Source organism: Anarhichas minor, unplaced genomic scaffold (genome assembly GCF_050575085.1).
Source record: "Anarhichas minor isolate MPS153535 unplaced genomic scaffold, ASM5057508v1 ptg000081l, whole genome shotgun sequence".
NCBI lineage: Eukaryota > Metazoa > Chordata > Actinopteri > Perciformes > Anarhichadidae > Anarhichas > Anarhichas minor.
In genome coordinates this window covers 702,156-719,235 of record NW_027466527.1, presented here as the reverse complement: position 1 = coordinate 719,235, position 17,080 = coordinate 702,156, and the positions used below count along the sequence as shown (strand labels likewise).

The 17,080-nt window shown below is 41.7% G+C and overlaps 1 protein-coding gene across 2 annotated transcripts in view; it reads left to right on the top strand.

Moving 5' to 3' along the window:
• The first annotated feature begins 868 nt into the window (after nucleotides 1–868).
• The window catches only part of shroom2a (shroom family member 2a), a 38,294-nt gene continuing 22,082 nt past the window's right edge, over nucleotides 869–17,080 (top strand). Inside the window, exons 1-3 of one of the 2 annotated variants that reach the window (XM_076081510.1) lie at nucleotides 869–1,016; nucleotides 3,240–3,453; nucleotides 14,742–14,890. In XM_076081510.1, coding sequence (XP_075937625.1) covers nucleotides 3,247–3,453; nucleotides 14,742–14,890 — 356 coding nt within the window. In that variant the 5' untranslated portion in view covers nucleotides 869–1,016; nucleotides 3,240–3,246. Of the gene's footprint in view, nucleotides 1,151–3,239; nucleotides 3,454–14,741; nucleotides 14,891–17,080 lie in introns of both variants that reach the window. The other variant, XM_076081509.1, reaches the window with a different exon arrangement.

The following is a 17,080-nucleotide window of genomic DNA, read 5'->3' as shown; positions in this document are numbered from 1 at the left end:
CTTGTGGAGAAGCTGCTGCTGAACATCTTCCTCTCGTTTGTTTACGTCCTTCTCCTCCTCTTCATCAACATCAACAGCTGTCTCGTCTTCTTGGACATCTTTGTTTTCCACTCCAAGCCAAGTCCCCCAGCTCTTCAACGTACTTTAAATAGTTTGTACTTAACACATACGTTTGTTAAGATGCTCCACGTTTTGATGTCCTATTTCCTGACAGTTTGAAACTAACAGGAGTGATTCTGGTGACGTCTGCGCGTCTTCAACCAATTCCGCGTTAAGTGTTGAGGTTTGGCCCTCACGTCTACCCGTACCCTGCTGGTTGTTATGGAAACGTACGCGCTCTTTCTAAAGCGAATAGCTAACGCTAAGCTAACGGAGGCTAAATTGTTATTTCCTGCCGTAAAACCTAACGTCGTGTGTCAAACTCCCGAAAGTACATTTAAAAAGTCTGAGGTTAAAATAAAATATGTTTGTGGATCTATCTCTCTATCTCTATCTCTCTGTCTATCTATCTATCCCTCTGTCTATCTCTCTGTCTGTCTGTCTGTCTATCTATCTCTCTGTCTGTATGTCTGTCTATCCCTCTATCTATCCATATCTCTATCTATCTCTCTATCTATCTATCCCTCTGTCTGTCTGTCTGTATGTCTGTCTATCCCTCTGTCTATCCATCCCTCTATCCATCCCTCTATCTATCTATCGCTCTTTCTTTATGGGAGAACTTTTAAATACCAGCTATCTAACGGTAGGTGGCGCGCATGCGTCGCATGTCACTCCACTTGTTATCCCTGTTGTCCAGCTGACAGTAGGTGGCGCGCATGCGTCGTACGTCGCTCCACTTGTTATCCCCGTTGTCCGTGGATGGGAGCTAGGTTAGCTTAGCTTCATTTAAACTCTCCTGAGTGTGTCAGTGTGTCGTGCTCGGGGTTTGTATCATGAAGTCGGATGTTACGGACTGATTACGGACTTTTAAACCGGTGGAAACTCTTTGCTTATTTCCCTTGAAAGCGACCGGACCAGTAAGCTTTTTATTATTATAAAGAAGTGATTATTTTAACAATAAAACAGGTTACAAACAGATGTAAGTATGTGTACCGTAAAGCAGAGATAGAGCTGTCGTGATCACCGGGTTATCCTCAAGTTGAATCCACAGGTAAGGTTTAAAAACACGACCTTTGTGATATTATCGGAGTAAAACTAGTTGTTTTAATGTCATTATGAAGTGTTTGTTTGACACAAAGAGTCTGTAAACTACTTAATTTTTTTAACAAACACGTACTTGTTGAAGTGAGCTCAGTTTATCTGTTTGTTTGGCAGAAGAAGAAGAAGAAGTTTCTTTCTATTGTGCTGCTCCACGTTATGTTGGTGTGTTTTTAATTCTCTCTCACTTTAAGAGCATTACGGCTTCAGTCAGCCTGCAGAGTGACGACAGGTGTTCACGCTGCGTTACGGATCTGCGTGACACAACTTACGTTTTTTAAATGCATGTTATGTTTATATATATATATATATAGTGTTTTAGCTATAGAATGAAACATCTTTTCTCTCCCATTTTGCCAGGATTAGATTAATATTGATTTCTTTTAGAATCACAGGGTAGGATAAGAAAACTGTTGAATACTTAATAGATTAGGTATTTTCTTTTTATCCATAAATGTAGTAAGACACTGGATTTATTGAGATAACTAGAACAAAGAAAAACACAACATACCATCTGACAGTAGGTCATAATCATATTATTGATGCTTTAGAGTTATTAGAAGAAACCTTTTCTTTTATTTGGTTATTATTATGTTTACATTGTGTGCTCTGTTTTATAAAGCATGTATTGCTGATGATGTATCACTTGCTATATATTGTTGTACATTTACAAACACATTCAGTTTGTGTCTTTAAGAGGAGTTGATTTCAACACTTATGTAATTTAATTCTTATGATGAAAGTAAGACATCTTAAATATAAGACATTAGATATAAAGTGAGCTGCTGAATTCTTCAAATGAGAGGCATTTGTGTTGAAATAGTTTTTGGTATAAATACTAAACAATATTTTAAAAGTCTGAATTTGTCTTCTTTCTTTTTCTTAGAGGGTAACAAATTAATTGGTTCTTTATCCCAAAGAAGATAAATCCTTCCTACATTTCTTTTCCTGAGAAGTTTATTTAAATGTAAATTTAGTTTCTCGACAAAATAAATAATATATATCCAGTGATATTATTATTGTGCCCAACATGTTCCACTTTGGTCCAAGTGTTGTGTCAGGTTTTATTAATCTATTAAGAACCAAGAATTCTTTGATTTTTATTTAATTTCCTTTTTTTTTTAAATGCTGACGGTGTATTATTTCCTCATCAGACAGACTGACAGTGATGCAGCGCTAATGATAAAAGCAGACATTACAAAGTGCTTCTCTTGAACCAGTGGCTCTTAAACTGTTTAAAACAATGTTCCCCTTTGAAATATTTTAAGTTCACCAGCGCAAACGTGACTGTAGTTGTGTTAGTTGCGGCTGTTGACAGTTTACAGCAGTTAACGATTCCATCGAAAATAGTGATTTTTTTTTTTAACTTACATTGTCTATTGAACTTATTATCGTGTCATTATATTAGGAATTATGCTCACTGACCCCTGCAGTACCCTAATGTACCACTAGGGAAACTCGTACTGGTATTTGTGAAACACTGTATTAAAATATGGAGAGAATTAAAACAAATTAATAGCAATAAAAATCACATGGTCTAAAACAAGGTCCAAAAGTAAAAACTAGGAGATAAGAATTAACAGGATAAGAGAGAATTTTGAATCAGTCCTCGCATTGTTTTCTAGCTTCTCTTCTTCTAGCTTTAATCATGGTTGTAGAATGGTCAGTTGTGTTTTCAGGTCACACTCAGGTTCACGAGGACTTAAAAGATCAGTAACGTGGAGCCACACCTCGCTGAGCTGTGAGAGTGAGCAGTAAAACCTCCATCTTTTCTAAAAACTTGACCGTCAAGGAGTGTAGCGATGCCGAGGTGATGGTGGTATTATCTTCTTTGGCAGCGGTGAAGATGTAGCTGTAGCATCCTGCTCTTGCAGAGCTGGACGGTAGATTTCAGAGGGAGTTACAGCGGGATGTCATCAGCATAGAGGTGGATTTGGCCCAAGATTGAGCCTCTTTTAAAAGTAGTGCCATTCAGTGAACAATGCTTATTGTGATGTTGTGTCTGGACATGTTTTCATGCTGTTGTTTCTCTACTCTTACAGTTGCAGCATGGATGCTGCAGGATACAAACATGAGTCGAGCTACACAGAAGCAGAGAGTCTTTGGCGTGTGATGCAGAAACCAGGAGATGTGGATCAGAGGAGCAGAGACGGGGAGAGCTGGAAGCTGGTGGATGTGTTTCTGTCGGGAGGAGCACCGTGGGGGTTCACCCTCAGGGGAGGACTGGAGCACCGAGAGCCTCTGCACATAACTAAGGTAAAGTTTTTATTTCAAGATCAGGGCTTTAGCTGCCAGCGGAAATGCTTTTTTATGTCCAATTGTCGATTTCCAATTGTCGATTTCAAATGTGTATAATACACTTTAATTCACTGGAAGTTGCACCATGAGAGGAACGTACGACAGGATACCAAATTAATTATGATTTTAAATCAACTATATGGGACCTTCATCATGATGATGATGGCAAAGTTAAATATTGCTCTCTGCTTATGACCTAGACCAGTTAAACTCATGATTTTACTAGTTGCCGTCGTCTAACAAAATACAAGAGGGATGATATGAACACACAGTACTCTCTTTTGTTGTTTTTAGCTTGGCTAGCATAGCATACAATGCCGGTCAGTATGGTCTACACTGAACGGACTTATCTAAACAACTGCCGGATGGATTTGCTGTGAAGTTTTGTACAGAAGTTCATTGTCTGCAGAGGATGAACTCTGCTGACTTTGGTGTTTACCTGACTTTTCATCTAGCGCCACCAGCAGGTCACAGTTTGCAATTATCCAGTGAAACATTTGTGAGCTAACATTTAAACATCATAACCTGTACAGGGCTCTAAAAAGATAAACATTCAACAGGATCACAGACTGTATAAATAAGAAGTGGACGTAGTTGTTGAAATGTCTCTTGTTGGTTTGTGGACGTTTTGAAGCCTCGAGTCTGGCATTTCGGCCGTCGCCATCTTGTTTTTTGCAACCAGTGAACAGGAAGTGACCATATCTGGACTGAGGAGGAGTGACGTAGAGACGCCGTATACGTCTCTGGTAGAGCCCTGTCAATCACTGTGTAGCCCCGCCCTAAAGCATCCCCTGCTTTATGGTCTGTTTGACTCTAAATGGACCATAATGTACTAAATGAACATCATGCTGTATTGAAGAAGACTTGAAACTAGAGATTGAGACCATAAACTCATGTTTACAATGTTTACTGAGGTAATAAATCAAGAGAGAAGTAGAGTCATTTTCTCATAGACTTCTATACAACCAGAGGAGTCGCCCCTGGGGGACACTAGAGAGAATGCAGGTTTAACACATGAAGCATTGACCGGAGGTTGTCTCCTGAACAGAACATGCAATATATCTTGTAGTTGTTGGATGACTTTGTTAAATGGGTGATATGAGCCACACTGCATACAGTGAGAGGGAGAGATTACCTAAACACAGTGCAGCCCAATCAGCTCCGACATCACACTGTAAGCTTCTCTGTTGACTGTGTAATGATTAACTAGAAAGGACCTTGCTAGTTAATGTGACTTGTTAAAATACAGCCCCCTGTTCGTCGGGAGCCGTGTCCCTTTTTTGTTCCTCGTTTTCTGTGTTGACCCAAAAGCGGTACCAAAGTCCAACTTCGATGGTCGAAACTCCAGATCTGAGGCACCACATGATGGTTTAGAGCGAAACCCTTAGGACCACCTTCACCCCCCCCCCCCCCCCCCCCCCCCACCCCCACTACAAGTATGTAATTCAAATGACAAGAATTCTGACCATTTTAAGTATTTAAGCTGTAAAGCTGCAGATCACGTTGTGGAGTGAACCATTGCCCGGTTGGACTCTGGTTCTTTTGGTCTTGACATTGACATCAGTTCACTGTTAATGTTTTTGTCAATGAGCACCACATCGGTCCTCCAAGGACCAACGAAACCTGGACCTGTTTGCATCCGACGGTGAGATTTGATTTCCTCAGAACTCTTTGAGACGTCTTTACTCTCAAGCCTTTCTCCCGTATAATCACAACCTTTTGAGATACGTTTTGATAGTGTTCTGAGCGAGTCTTCCTGTCTGGATCCTCATCGACTAAACTTAACATAACAAATGTCTTTTAATGGCATCAAGAGTTTGGTTTTGTGTCACTTTAGCTTTGGTGTGTGTTATCAGATCCCACCTGGACGTTTGCGTTCTCATATTTTCTGTGCCGGGTTGGATTCTAGTAGCTCGTGGTACCAGGAGCAGGGGAGGAATGTAGGAGCTTTGCTTGATTTTCTAAATGTGGTGAATTATCTGTGACAGCCTGAAGCCCGTTGGAATGGCATGATGGGATAAGTTAAGTGAGGATTAGAGTGATTCTTGCTCTTCTGGAGTGGCTCTCCGAGTAAAGGCCATTTATTTAAACAGTTAGTTTGAGTTGTTTCTGTGATTTAGATCATGTAAACCTATTTTCTTTACAAAAAATAACAACCTTACATAGTAGCCTGTATACAATACGTCTACGAACCAGTATCTGCTTTATACCCAAACAAATGTTTGAGGCCTCTCCAACATCTGTCTGACATACATGTGTACTGCAGACATAGTGTGCCTCTAAGTACTACCTGGTGCACTTCGTTCCTGATCTTTGGAGGGTGACTTCAGTAGAAAACAACATATTGTCGGTTGTGCTCTATGTCCTGTTGTTTTCTGTCCTACCTGATTAGGAAGAACGACACCGACTACGTCTACATGCACAAATATTATGTTTTCTACCTTTTTATCCTGAAAAAGGACTGAGCTGAGCAACTGAGCTGAAAGCCTTCCATATATATGTATTCATCTCATTCAGTTAACATTAATAAATATAAAATTAAATAGATTTTCATGGTTGTTTGTGCAGTGAACGGGCGAGAGGCCGTATGCAACTGTAAGAATGGAGACGTTGATATTGTGAATGTGCTGTAATCTGAATACTATCAACGTATCACACGTTAGTCTGAACATGCTGCATTCTGATTTAAGGCATAATTCTTAATGTCCAAACTGAATGTGCTGTTTACATGACCCAGATTAAAGTGAGAATATTGTCACATTCAGAATAAGAAAATGTAAGTAAATGAGTCAATGACTACGTTTACGTGCACCAAATATTCTGTTTGTGCTTATTAGACCATATTCCTAGTAAGCTATTTACATGGCTAATGAAGCTGAATATTACACTAATATTCCCGTTTACATGCAGCCGCTCATATTCAGATATTCATGTCTCCTCCTCATCCTCAGTGAATCCCACGGTGACGTCGTTCTCTTCTGCGTTTGACGGGTCGACGTCGTTTATCACGTCTAAATATGTCAAAGTGAACATCGGGAGCTAACGGATGTTTTTATCACGTCTAAATATGTCAAAGTGAACATCGGGAGCTAACGGATGTTTTTATCACGTCTAAATATGTCAAAGTGAACATCGGGAGCTAACGGATGTTTTTATCACGTCTAAATATGTCAAAGTGAACATCGGGAGCTAACTGATGTTTTTATCACGTCTAAATATGTCAAAGTGAACATCGGGAGCTAACGGATGTTTTTATCACGTTTAAATATGTCACAGTGAACATCGGGAGCTAACTGATGTTTTTATCACGTCTAAATATGTCAAAGTGAACATCGGGAGCTAACGGATGTTTTTATCACGTCTAAATATGTCAAAGTGAACATCGGGAGCTAACGGATGTTTTTATCACGTCTAAATATGTCAAAGTGAACATCGGGAGCTAACGGATGTTTTTATCACGTCTAAATATGTCACAGTGAACATCGGGAGCTAACTGATGTTTTTATCACGTCTAAATATGTCAAAGTGAACATCGGGAGCTAACTGATGTTTTTATCACGTCTAAATATGTCAAAGTGAACATCGGGAGCTAACGGATGTTTTTATCACGTCTAAATATGTCAAAGTGAACATCGGGAGCTAACGGATGTTTTTATCACGTCTAAATATGTCAAAGTGAACATCGGGAGCTAACGGATGTTTTTATCACGTCTAAATATGTCAAAGTGAACATCGGGAGCTAACTGATGTTTTTATCACGTCTAAATATGTCAAAGTGAACATCGGGAGCTAACGGATGTTTTTATCACGTTTAAATATGTCACAGTGAACATCGGGAGCTAACTGATGTTTTTATCACGTCTAAATATGTCAAAGTGAACATCGGGAGCTAACGGATGTTTTTATCACGTCTAAATATGTCAAAGTGAACATCGGGAGCTAACGGATGTTTTTATCACGTCTAAATATGTCAAAGTGAACATCGGGAGCTAACGGATGTTTTTATCACGTCTAAATATGTCACAGTGAACATCGGGAGCTAACTGATGTTTTTATCACGTCTAAATATGTCAAAGTGAACATCGGGAGCTAACTGATGTTTTTATCACGTCTAAATATGTCAAAGTGAACATCGGGAGCTAACGGATGTTTTTATCACGTCTAAATATGTCAAAGTGAACATCGGGAGCTAACGGATGTTTTTATCACGTCTAAATATGTCACAGTGAACATCGGGAGCTAACAGATGTTTCTCAGCGTGTTCCAGAGGTGGAGGACTTGTTGGACCTCTTTCATTCCTTCAAACAGCTTCTCTAAAAGATATTTGTCCATGTAAACCTGTTGATATCAAAGTCCTTCATGATGTTTCTCCTTCTGATCTTCTGGACATCATCTCTACTCCAGCTCTACTAACTGTTGGCTAGTTGCTTTGTGTTCAACGCACAGAGCTGCTGGTAAACAGGAGAGAGACTCTGATAGTGAATGAGTTGTATACATGTGTGTATATATACGTACATGTGTGTGTGTGTGTGTATATGTATATACATATACATATATACACACATGTCCAAAGAATGATCCTAGAACCTGAACAATATCAACGTATCACACATGATTTACTCTCAACATGATCTATTATAAGAACTAATACAGAATATGAGCTATATCTACATGAGCTATGTTAGTTTCTGAATATCATATTTGGATTAATAGTGGAATATAAGTGTTCATGTGAACATCGTCGGTGATGTTGGAGCTAAAATCTGGTCACAATATTTGTTAGACTTGATATTTTCTATCAAAATGCGTCTAATTTGTATTTAACAATAAAACTCTGTATTTATGTTGTTCTTCTGGAGGAGAAATGTAAGAAAACACCGTCATAGACGAGTCAGACTGCAGACAGATCACTGTGTGCTGTTCAACCATGTAACACAGAAACATGTTGATTTTTATGTTAAGTTTCCAACGGCTACGTTTACTTCAGCCGAAGTCCATTTTACTGTTTCTCAGGTTACGCCCCTTCTTTTAATAACCATAAATGCTCACTTGGCATTGACATGTTCTTCCTTCATTACACCTCATTATGATGTTCATGTCTTTCTGTTTTAGTAGTGAACATTGAGTACTCGCTTTACTCTTTTGGCAGGCTTTCTGAATTTCATGTATTAACCTCAGAAACACGCGGGGGGCTGAAGCGTGTGCTTTTTATCTGCATTCTTTCCAATTGCTGAAATGAAAGATGATTTTTTTTAAAGTGTCCACAGCTTATTGAGAGGTTTAGAGTATTGGTAAAAAAAAAAGATCCTGGATCTAATTAAAATTCTTAACATTCCTCTCATAGCTCAGGTTATGCTCAAGGTCTTGGTGGACTTAAAGTCCTGAGTCTCAATAAACTTATATAATCCTGTTTTACACAACACAGCTGGGCATGTGCACCTCATACGTATATTATCCTGTGCCAGAATCACATTTTATGTGCAGGAAGAATATAGTTTGCTCTCAAAGAACCGGCAGCGCTCACACTGCAGAAATGTCTCTGTTCCGACACGCTGTGGTAAATCACCGAGAGGTAAACAGGTTTTACTAATTATTGAATCCTTTGTGTGACAACCTCATGGGTTTGATTTGACTGTTTTTTAGGATTGCTCAACCTCTGGGGCAAAGGTGACTCATAGAGAAAAGGGTTCTGGCTGAAGGCAGCAAGAACGAATCCGATGAAGAAGTCCGGTTTTTGGAGGTCGTAAGCACAGACTGTATGTAAGAAGAGGACGTAGTCATCGTGATGTCACTTATTGGTTTGAGGACTGATGTTTTGAAGCCTCGAGTTCGGCTCGACATCCACATACAGTGGAAGACGTTCATTGGAAGACGTGGAAGACGTTCATTAAGACACTTTGGTTTCATCTAGTTTTCTCTTATTAAAGAGCGTTTCCAAGTTGTGTTATTGTTGTTAAATTAGAAATAGAATGTTAAATGTTACATATATTTAAATCTATTTATACACACAGGAAATTTTACCTCTGCATATGATCATTTATATTTAGTGGACGTAATCATTGTGACGTCACTCGTCGGTTCGATGACTTTTTTGAAGCCTCGAGTTCAGCATTTCGGCCGTCGCCATGTTGTTGTTTTGTAACCAGTGAACAGGAAGTGACCATATCTGGACTGAGGAGGAGTGACGTAGAGACGCCGTATACGTCTCTGGTAGAGACCTGTCAATCACTGTGTAGCCCCGCCCTAAAGCATCCCCTGCTTTATGGTCTGTTTGACTCTAAATGGACCATAATGTACTAAATGAACATCATGCTGTATTGAAGAAGACTTGAAACTAGAGATTGAGACCATAAACTCATGTTTACAATGTTTACTGAGGTAATAAATCAAGAGAGAAGTAGAGTCATTTTCTCATAGACTTCTATACCACCAGAGGAGTCTCCCCCTGGTGGACACTAGAGAGAATGCAGCTTTAAGACATGAAGCTTTGACTGCACTGGTTGTGAAAAAAACAACATGGCGACGGTGAAATTGCTGAACTTGAGGCTTCAAAACATCAGTCCACGAACCAATGAGAGACGTCGCGACTACGTCCTCTTCTTATAGACAGTCTGTTGTTGTTGTGGATGTGTCACTTAAATGGCCCTGTTGTGAGCTACCATGCTGCTAGTATGACGGGTCCTATGAGTGACTGTCTGTCTGTATCCACAGAAACACATTTACTTTCACTAAACCAACCAGGTGTGGGTTAGTTGAGTGACTACATGTGAAACATAACGTTGTGTTTCAGTCGTTGCTGCTGCTCTCCTTCCTGCGGGCGTCTTCCGGTCCGATCAGCGGTTACGTGATTGGTCACCTGCAGCATTACGTCGGCTTGTATTCGTCATTGTTTGACGCTGTTGATCGCTGTCGATTTCCTTCGTACTTTCCTTCGTTCCTTCGAGAAAGTATTTTCAACGTTTTTGAACGTGTGTTATCCAGCGCAAGAGTTTGTTTGATGCCTACAATATAACCACAAAACTCAGCCACTGGATCTGTGAATCATTGACTGCCAGCGCGTCCGCAGGTTCGTCTCCACGACTCAGCCTCTCGGTGACTAGTTTTAAGTTGCCGATAGTCACCTAGAGTTGCAAGAAGATGCTTAAAACATCGGTCTAACTTACAGAGACAGATTCAACTTAAATATTACACAAGAAGGTGTGTGCAAAGCTCAGATATGGGTGCGTTTATTTATGTGGTGTCAAACAGCAGTGAACGTCGTCCCTGGTCTGAGTTCAGCGCCCCGTCAGCTCGCTGCACAGGACATCTGTCAGCATTCCTCACCCCATCACCACCACATCCTTCCCCTCACGTCCCTCACAGACGTGAGGCTATTTCTGAGGAGACTCGGGCCTCCAGGATGGCTGCAGTGTGACTGATTATGGTCTGGAGGAAGATGGTAAACAGAGGACGTGGTGCGGCTCACAACGATCGGGCTGCCATGGTGAGACCTCTCGTGTTGTGTTCACGCTGACTGTTTGTGGCCCTCGTGGTTTCTCTTATGCTGCTGCTTGGCAGCGTTTGTTGTTTTTATTTACACTCTTGAATTATATCTTATTGTGGAGTCGTGTTTCCTGTTTGAATAGAGGTCAGACTGCTGTTTAGCATAAGCTGTCACACGGATGACCTGACGAGCTGTGGATAGTAGAAAACATTTCAACAGATACTGGACTGTCAGTTTAGTGATGGACTGTTGCTTTCTTTGTTCGGCCCAGATGAATGTAATGCAATCAGTTTAGTGAATATTCTCTCTTGTTCTTCTGAACTACTGTTCTCTGGAGCTCCACTTCACCTTTCCTGTCTGCTGAGTCTAAAAACACCTTTTTATGGAATCAAACTTCTTCAGCCAACCAAAAATAAATGTTAAGATTATGCTCAGCAGCGAGGTCTGATCCCAAACACAGATACAAACTGCCACCTGATTAAATGTCTCAACGTTTTGATTTCCCTTCAATACTTTAAGGTCTGATATTCTATATTTTATTATCTGCGACAAATTCCATGAAAAGGCCAAAACTAGCAATGAACACATCCTACTGAACAGTGTTGTGTGCTAAACCGTAATGCATCTTCTTCCTCTGTGCCATAGAGCTCCTTTTGTTGTTGATTCAAGTACATCACCGAGCCACACTGCTGCACAAACAACATGCACTGTGCCTCCAGACTAGCTGAGACCTCACCTTAAAGGTGTAACCTGTAAGATATGGACAGAATATGAATATAAAACATTAAAGAACATGAACGAACGTTGGTTACAGTGTTGACTACGATCTACTGACATGAGCATGCTAGCCAGCTACCACGGCCCGTCCTGTCTTGTACTGCCACTTGTACCTGGAGAGTAGATGGTGAGTCACTGTAGTGTCCGGTCTGTCCTCACGTCCAACATGAGAAGACGTAGCGCTGCACTGAGGACTTGTCAATACCGCTGGAGGCACAGAGTCCGTGTACGTTTTAACAGTTTGTTCTTTGGATTAAAGTCAAAGCGGCAGAAACGAGAAAACGTCTTTGTCAGGTTTCTGGAGGTAGTAACCACAGACTGTGCTGGGTTGTTAGGACTGAGGAGGAGTGACGTAGAGACGCCGTATACGTCTCTGGTAGAGACCTGTCAATCACTGTGTAGCCCCGCCCTAAAGCATCCCCTGCTTTATGGTCTGTGTGACTCTAAATGGACCATAATGTACTAAATGAACATCATGCTGTATTGAAGAAGACTTGAAACTAGAGATTGAGACCATAAACTCATGTTTACAATGTTTACTGAGGTAATAAATCAAGAGAGAAGTAGAGTCATTTTCTCATAGACTTCTATACAACCAGAGGAGTCAGAACCGGAGGTGGCCTCCTGGTATGGACCCAGTAATGGAGGTGAAATGCTTCCTCCTATTGATGTGGAGGAGGTGACCAGCTTTTACATGTTACACCTTTAATCTTGCCCGACATGAAGTGATCCTAAATGTGACGTCCACTTGCTGCTTGTGCACCTCGGTTAAATGTTACCAACCTTGCTTCAGTGAAACCGAGGTGTTTTGTGTCCATTTTAAACTCAAACTGTAAACGCATCAGTCAGTGATTCAGTTTCTCTACAAAATCCACTTCCATATCAGGACCAGCGCAGGAATCCAGCCAGTCATCATAAACGCCTGAACACTGGTACTCTGGAGAAAAGGAAAAGGGGCTTTTGAGGAGCTGTCTTGGCTCTGGTTGTCTGGTGCTGAGGATAAAGGCCATATCAGACGTAATGGTCTGTAAATGTACACATACCTCTGTGGTTGAGTCATACCCCCCCCCCCCCCCCCTCACCCCCCCCCCCTCACAGGTCCAGTGCAGAAGTGACGATCAGCTGCAGAGCTCAGTGTTTGTGTGTTAATGTGCCGACATCGCGCTGCTTTTCTCTCCACGCTGAGGACAGCAGTGACCTGAACGCTGTAGTTCTGTAGGTTTGATATGGTACAGGTTCTGGTTCTGACGGGTAATAGACCGGCTCCACAGAGGCTGTACTTCCCGTTGACAGACGTGTTATTTCAGGTGTCGGCCCTCAAACAAACACTACACCGTTTCTTCGGTTACCGTAGAAAATATATGAAGAATGTCAACAAGAGTCTGCTGCTTGTTCTGTGCATTTCTCCCACATTTCCTTCTTAGCTTTTTGTCTTTATAGTCATACTTCCCCTGGTTTTGATTCATCGACAGCCATGAAGAAAGGATTCATAACTGCTGGTAGTAGTTAATAATATTAGTTCATATATTTGAAAATATTTACGACTTAATAGATGTGTTGAAGTGTAAAGATTTTGTCTTTGATGAATGATTTCCTTCCTTAAAGATGGTTTGTAAACACTGACAACAATGACTTCTTGTCTCTTTAATTCTCATGAGGAGCTTTTGATCTGAAGCAGTGAACGTTACTCCACGAGCTCCCGTTAGCAGAATATAAACCACATTAGGCTTTAAAAGCAACAGTAAATATTCGGCGCTTTGCTTATCGCAGCTTTTAAAGTAGCACCAAGGTCAGGTCGTACGAGGTCACAACACCGCGGTGGGAACCTCTCGGGCATAAGACGTCTTTTGGCACCTTCTTATAAACTGAGTTCTTCTGTGGCCACTCTGATAAATATAAATATTTAGCACAATGTGCATTTAACGCATTTAATCCTCAATCTGTGTGCAGCACCAGTTCTGCTCCTACTGTCCCATCACAGTAACATCCACATACAGTGGAAGACGTTCATTAAGACACTTTGGTTTCATCTAGTTTTCTCTTATTAAAGAGCGTTTCCAAGTAGTGTTATTGTTGTTAATTTAGAAATAGAATGTTAAATGTTACATATATTTAAATCTATTTATACACACAGGAAATTTTACCTCTGCATATGATCATTTATATTTAGTGGACGTAATCATTGTGACGTCACTCGTCGGTTCGATGACTGTTTTTTTGAAGCCTCGAGTTCAGCATTTCGGCCGTCGCCATCTTGTTGTTTTGCAACCAGTGAACAGGAAGTGACCATATATGGACTGAGGAGGAGTGACGTAGAGACGCCGTATACGTCTCTGGTAGAGACCTGTCAATCACCGTGTAGCCCCGCCCTAAAGCATCCCCTGCTTTATGGTCTGTTTGACTCTAAATGGACCATAATGTACTAAATGAACATCATGCTGTATTGAAGAAGACTTGAAACTAGAGATTGAGACCATAAACTCATGTTTACAATGTTTACTGAGGGAATAAATCAAGAGAGAAGTAGAGTCATTTTCTCATAGACTTCTATACAACCAGAGGAGTCGCCCCCTGGTGGTCACTAGAGAGAATGCAGCTTTAACACATGAAGCTTTGGCTTGACTCGGCAGAACCGGAGGTTGCTGCCTGGACCCAACATATTCTTGATATAGAAACAGATTTTCTGGAGGAAGCTTTGAGAGAAAACCACGTGTTCTAATGACGCCCTGTGTCACGCTAACCAGCTAGCTTTGTTTTTAGCATCCTGAAGTGTGTGTGTGTGTGTGTGTGTGTGTGTGTGTGTGTGTGTGTGTGTGTGTGTGTGTGTGTGTGTGTGTGTGTGTGTGTGTGTGTGTGTGTGTGTGTGTGTGTGTGTGTGTGTGTGTGTGTGTGTGTGTGTGTGTGTGTGTGTGTGTGTGTGTGTGTGTGTGTGTGTGTGTGTGTGTGTTAAAGTCTCAGTTCCCTCTCTGCTGTGTTTGTGCTCCAGGTGGAGGAGGGCAGCCAGGCAGCAGCTGTGAGTCTCCAGGTGGGAGACGAGCTCGTCAACATCAACGAGATTCCCCTGACTGGCTTCAGACAGGAGGCGATCTGCCTGGTGAAGGGCTCCTACAAGACCCTCAGCCTGGTGGTGAAACGGTAGGTAACCAAACCTGTGCATCTGCTGCTGTCCCCCCCCACACACACCCCACATAACAGGTCACTTTGGAAACATTCCCAACTAGCCGAGGAGTCGGAGGATCTTGCAGCTTCAGAGTGTCTTGTGGACTTTCTCAGCTCTCGTTAGCCGGACGGTCCTGTTCTGCCGGGTTGCACCGAGCTGCAGTCAAAGCGAGGTCACAGAGTGTGACACAGTTTCTCCTCCAGTCGAAAGACGGAAGAGCGGGAGCGGGTGACATCACAGGCAGGCAGTGCAGGAAGTTACGATGCAAATCTGGCGCTGACTCAGCCGGCCTCGCACCCCTTTTGTAATAAGTTAGCATTGTTTTATTTGCAGCACATCTTCTCTCTCTGTGCCTCAGTGAGCCCTCACTACAGGACTACGTTCAGTCTTTCTCTGTGACTTATTGACTCCGAGGTACTGTTAGGCATTCATATCTTGTGTAAGCGATGAATCATTTGTCAGCTCTGGTCCCGGAGGCCTTCTCACACATGACCTTGTTGTGATGAAACACTGCTCCCATTGTCTCTCTGTGTCCGTCCGCTTTTCTTTCTGTTTTCGTATCATATCATAACGTAATCCCTGAACAAACCCCCGTACAAGGAAGTCCATTCACCATTTCTCTCTCCACGAGGCCGTGGCTGCGAGTCTCACTTATTGTCTTTTATTGCCCGTAGACCTGTTTATTATGGGATGTAGAAACAAAGATGTGTTACTGTCTCTAACAATAACACAAACATGTGCTTACTGTGAGCGATGGAGGCTTTTTATCAACTACGTTTTCTGCCAAAGAGTTTCTTTCTCATAAATTTGTGACTTTAACTTCAGTGTTTTCCTGCAAATTTATGAGTTTATGATCTCGGAGATTCTGCAAAGTTTATTTTGTGAAGTCAGAATGTAACCGCCTTCTCTCGGCTCCGTTATATTATATTATTTTTACCTACAATATCTCTGATACGCCGTCGTACAGTCCTTATTAAGCAGACAAGCATTAAACTCTCAATACAATTCATGGATCTTTTCTTCCCAAGTCATGAATATTTAATGTTTAGGACTTAAAAAACAAGTTTTCAGGGTCTAATAATCACAATTTACCGTCTTATTCTTCCAATGGAACGGCAGTTAGAGCGTCTTTAACTCAGTGTGACATGTTTCCTGTTGAAATGGAATATATGTGAGTTTAGTTATGAGAGCTGAAGCGTTTCAGTGAAAACATTCTTTGAAGACGTTTTTGCCAACAAATACAAACCTCCTGCTATGACACCTATTGTCCTCTTATTTATATCAGTGAACTTCCTCTTACAGCCTCTGAATTGAACAACAACACCTTTTTGATTCCGTATGAACAACCCTACTTTCTTAGCCAGGTGTACCTAATAAACTGGCAGCTGAGTTGTAGTTTGAGTGAAGTCTCTCTCTTCTAACTTCTGTCTTGGATGTTAACAGAGAATTGGACTGTTAAGGACCAACAAGCAGCAGTATCATGAGACATGTCCCTGCTGTTAATCAGTTTCCATGTGACTCGTAGCAGCAACGTGTGTTCTTTACTCTTGAAACAGAGAGAATCTGAAGTAAGTCCATCTCCAGGAGAGCAGGAGGCCTTACTGAAGGATCTGGGTTTTGTCACTTCGGTATGCTGGTAATTGTAAATGGGGGAACACATTTCCTTACAAGGACAAGTCTCATTGTTCTTATTGCATTTTACAAAGACTTTTACTCCCGCGGGACTCTTTTCTTCTCTCGGCTCGTCTGCGCTGAAGAGTTCCGTTTGTTCTCGCTGTCGCTTCACACCGACCACAATAACAAAGTCAAGTGTGGAACAAAGCAAAGTGGGCTCATTCCAGAATGAACCGCTTTAGTTTGTTCTCTCTCTTCTCTCCAGCTGTAGATAGCTGGTTGTTCTACAGTGCAGCGTTCTGTTTGGTTACGGTTTAATCCGTGCCCGAGCATGCAGGCGAGAGCCGTGAAACACCTTTTTCTGTTTCCTATCTCTGGGATCTGGTCGGGTAGCCGGACGAGGATGAGGAAGCTGTCAGAACCTGCCCCCGGTCTGCAGGTGTGGTCTCTTTACAGACAGCACAAGGGAGAGTCACTATTCCTCTGCATGCAGTGACTCATGCCAGGCTGCTGGTGCGGTGATGTCGTGCAGGAGAGCGTCTCGTAGAGGA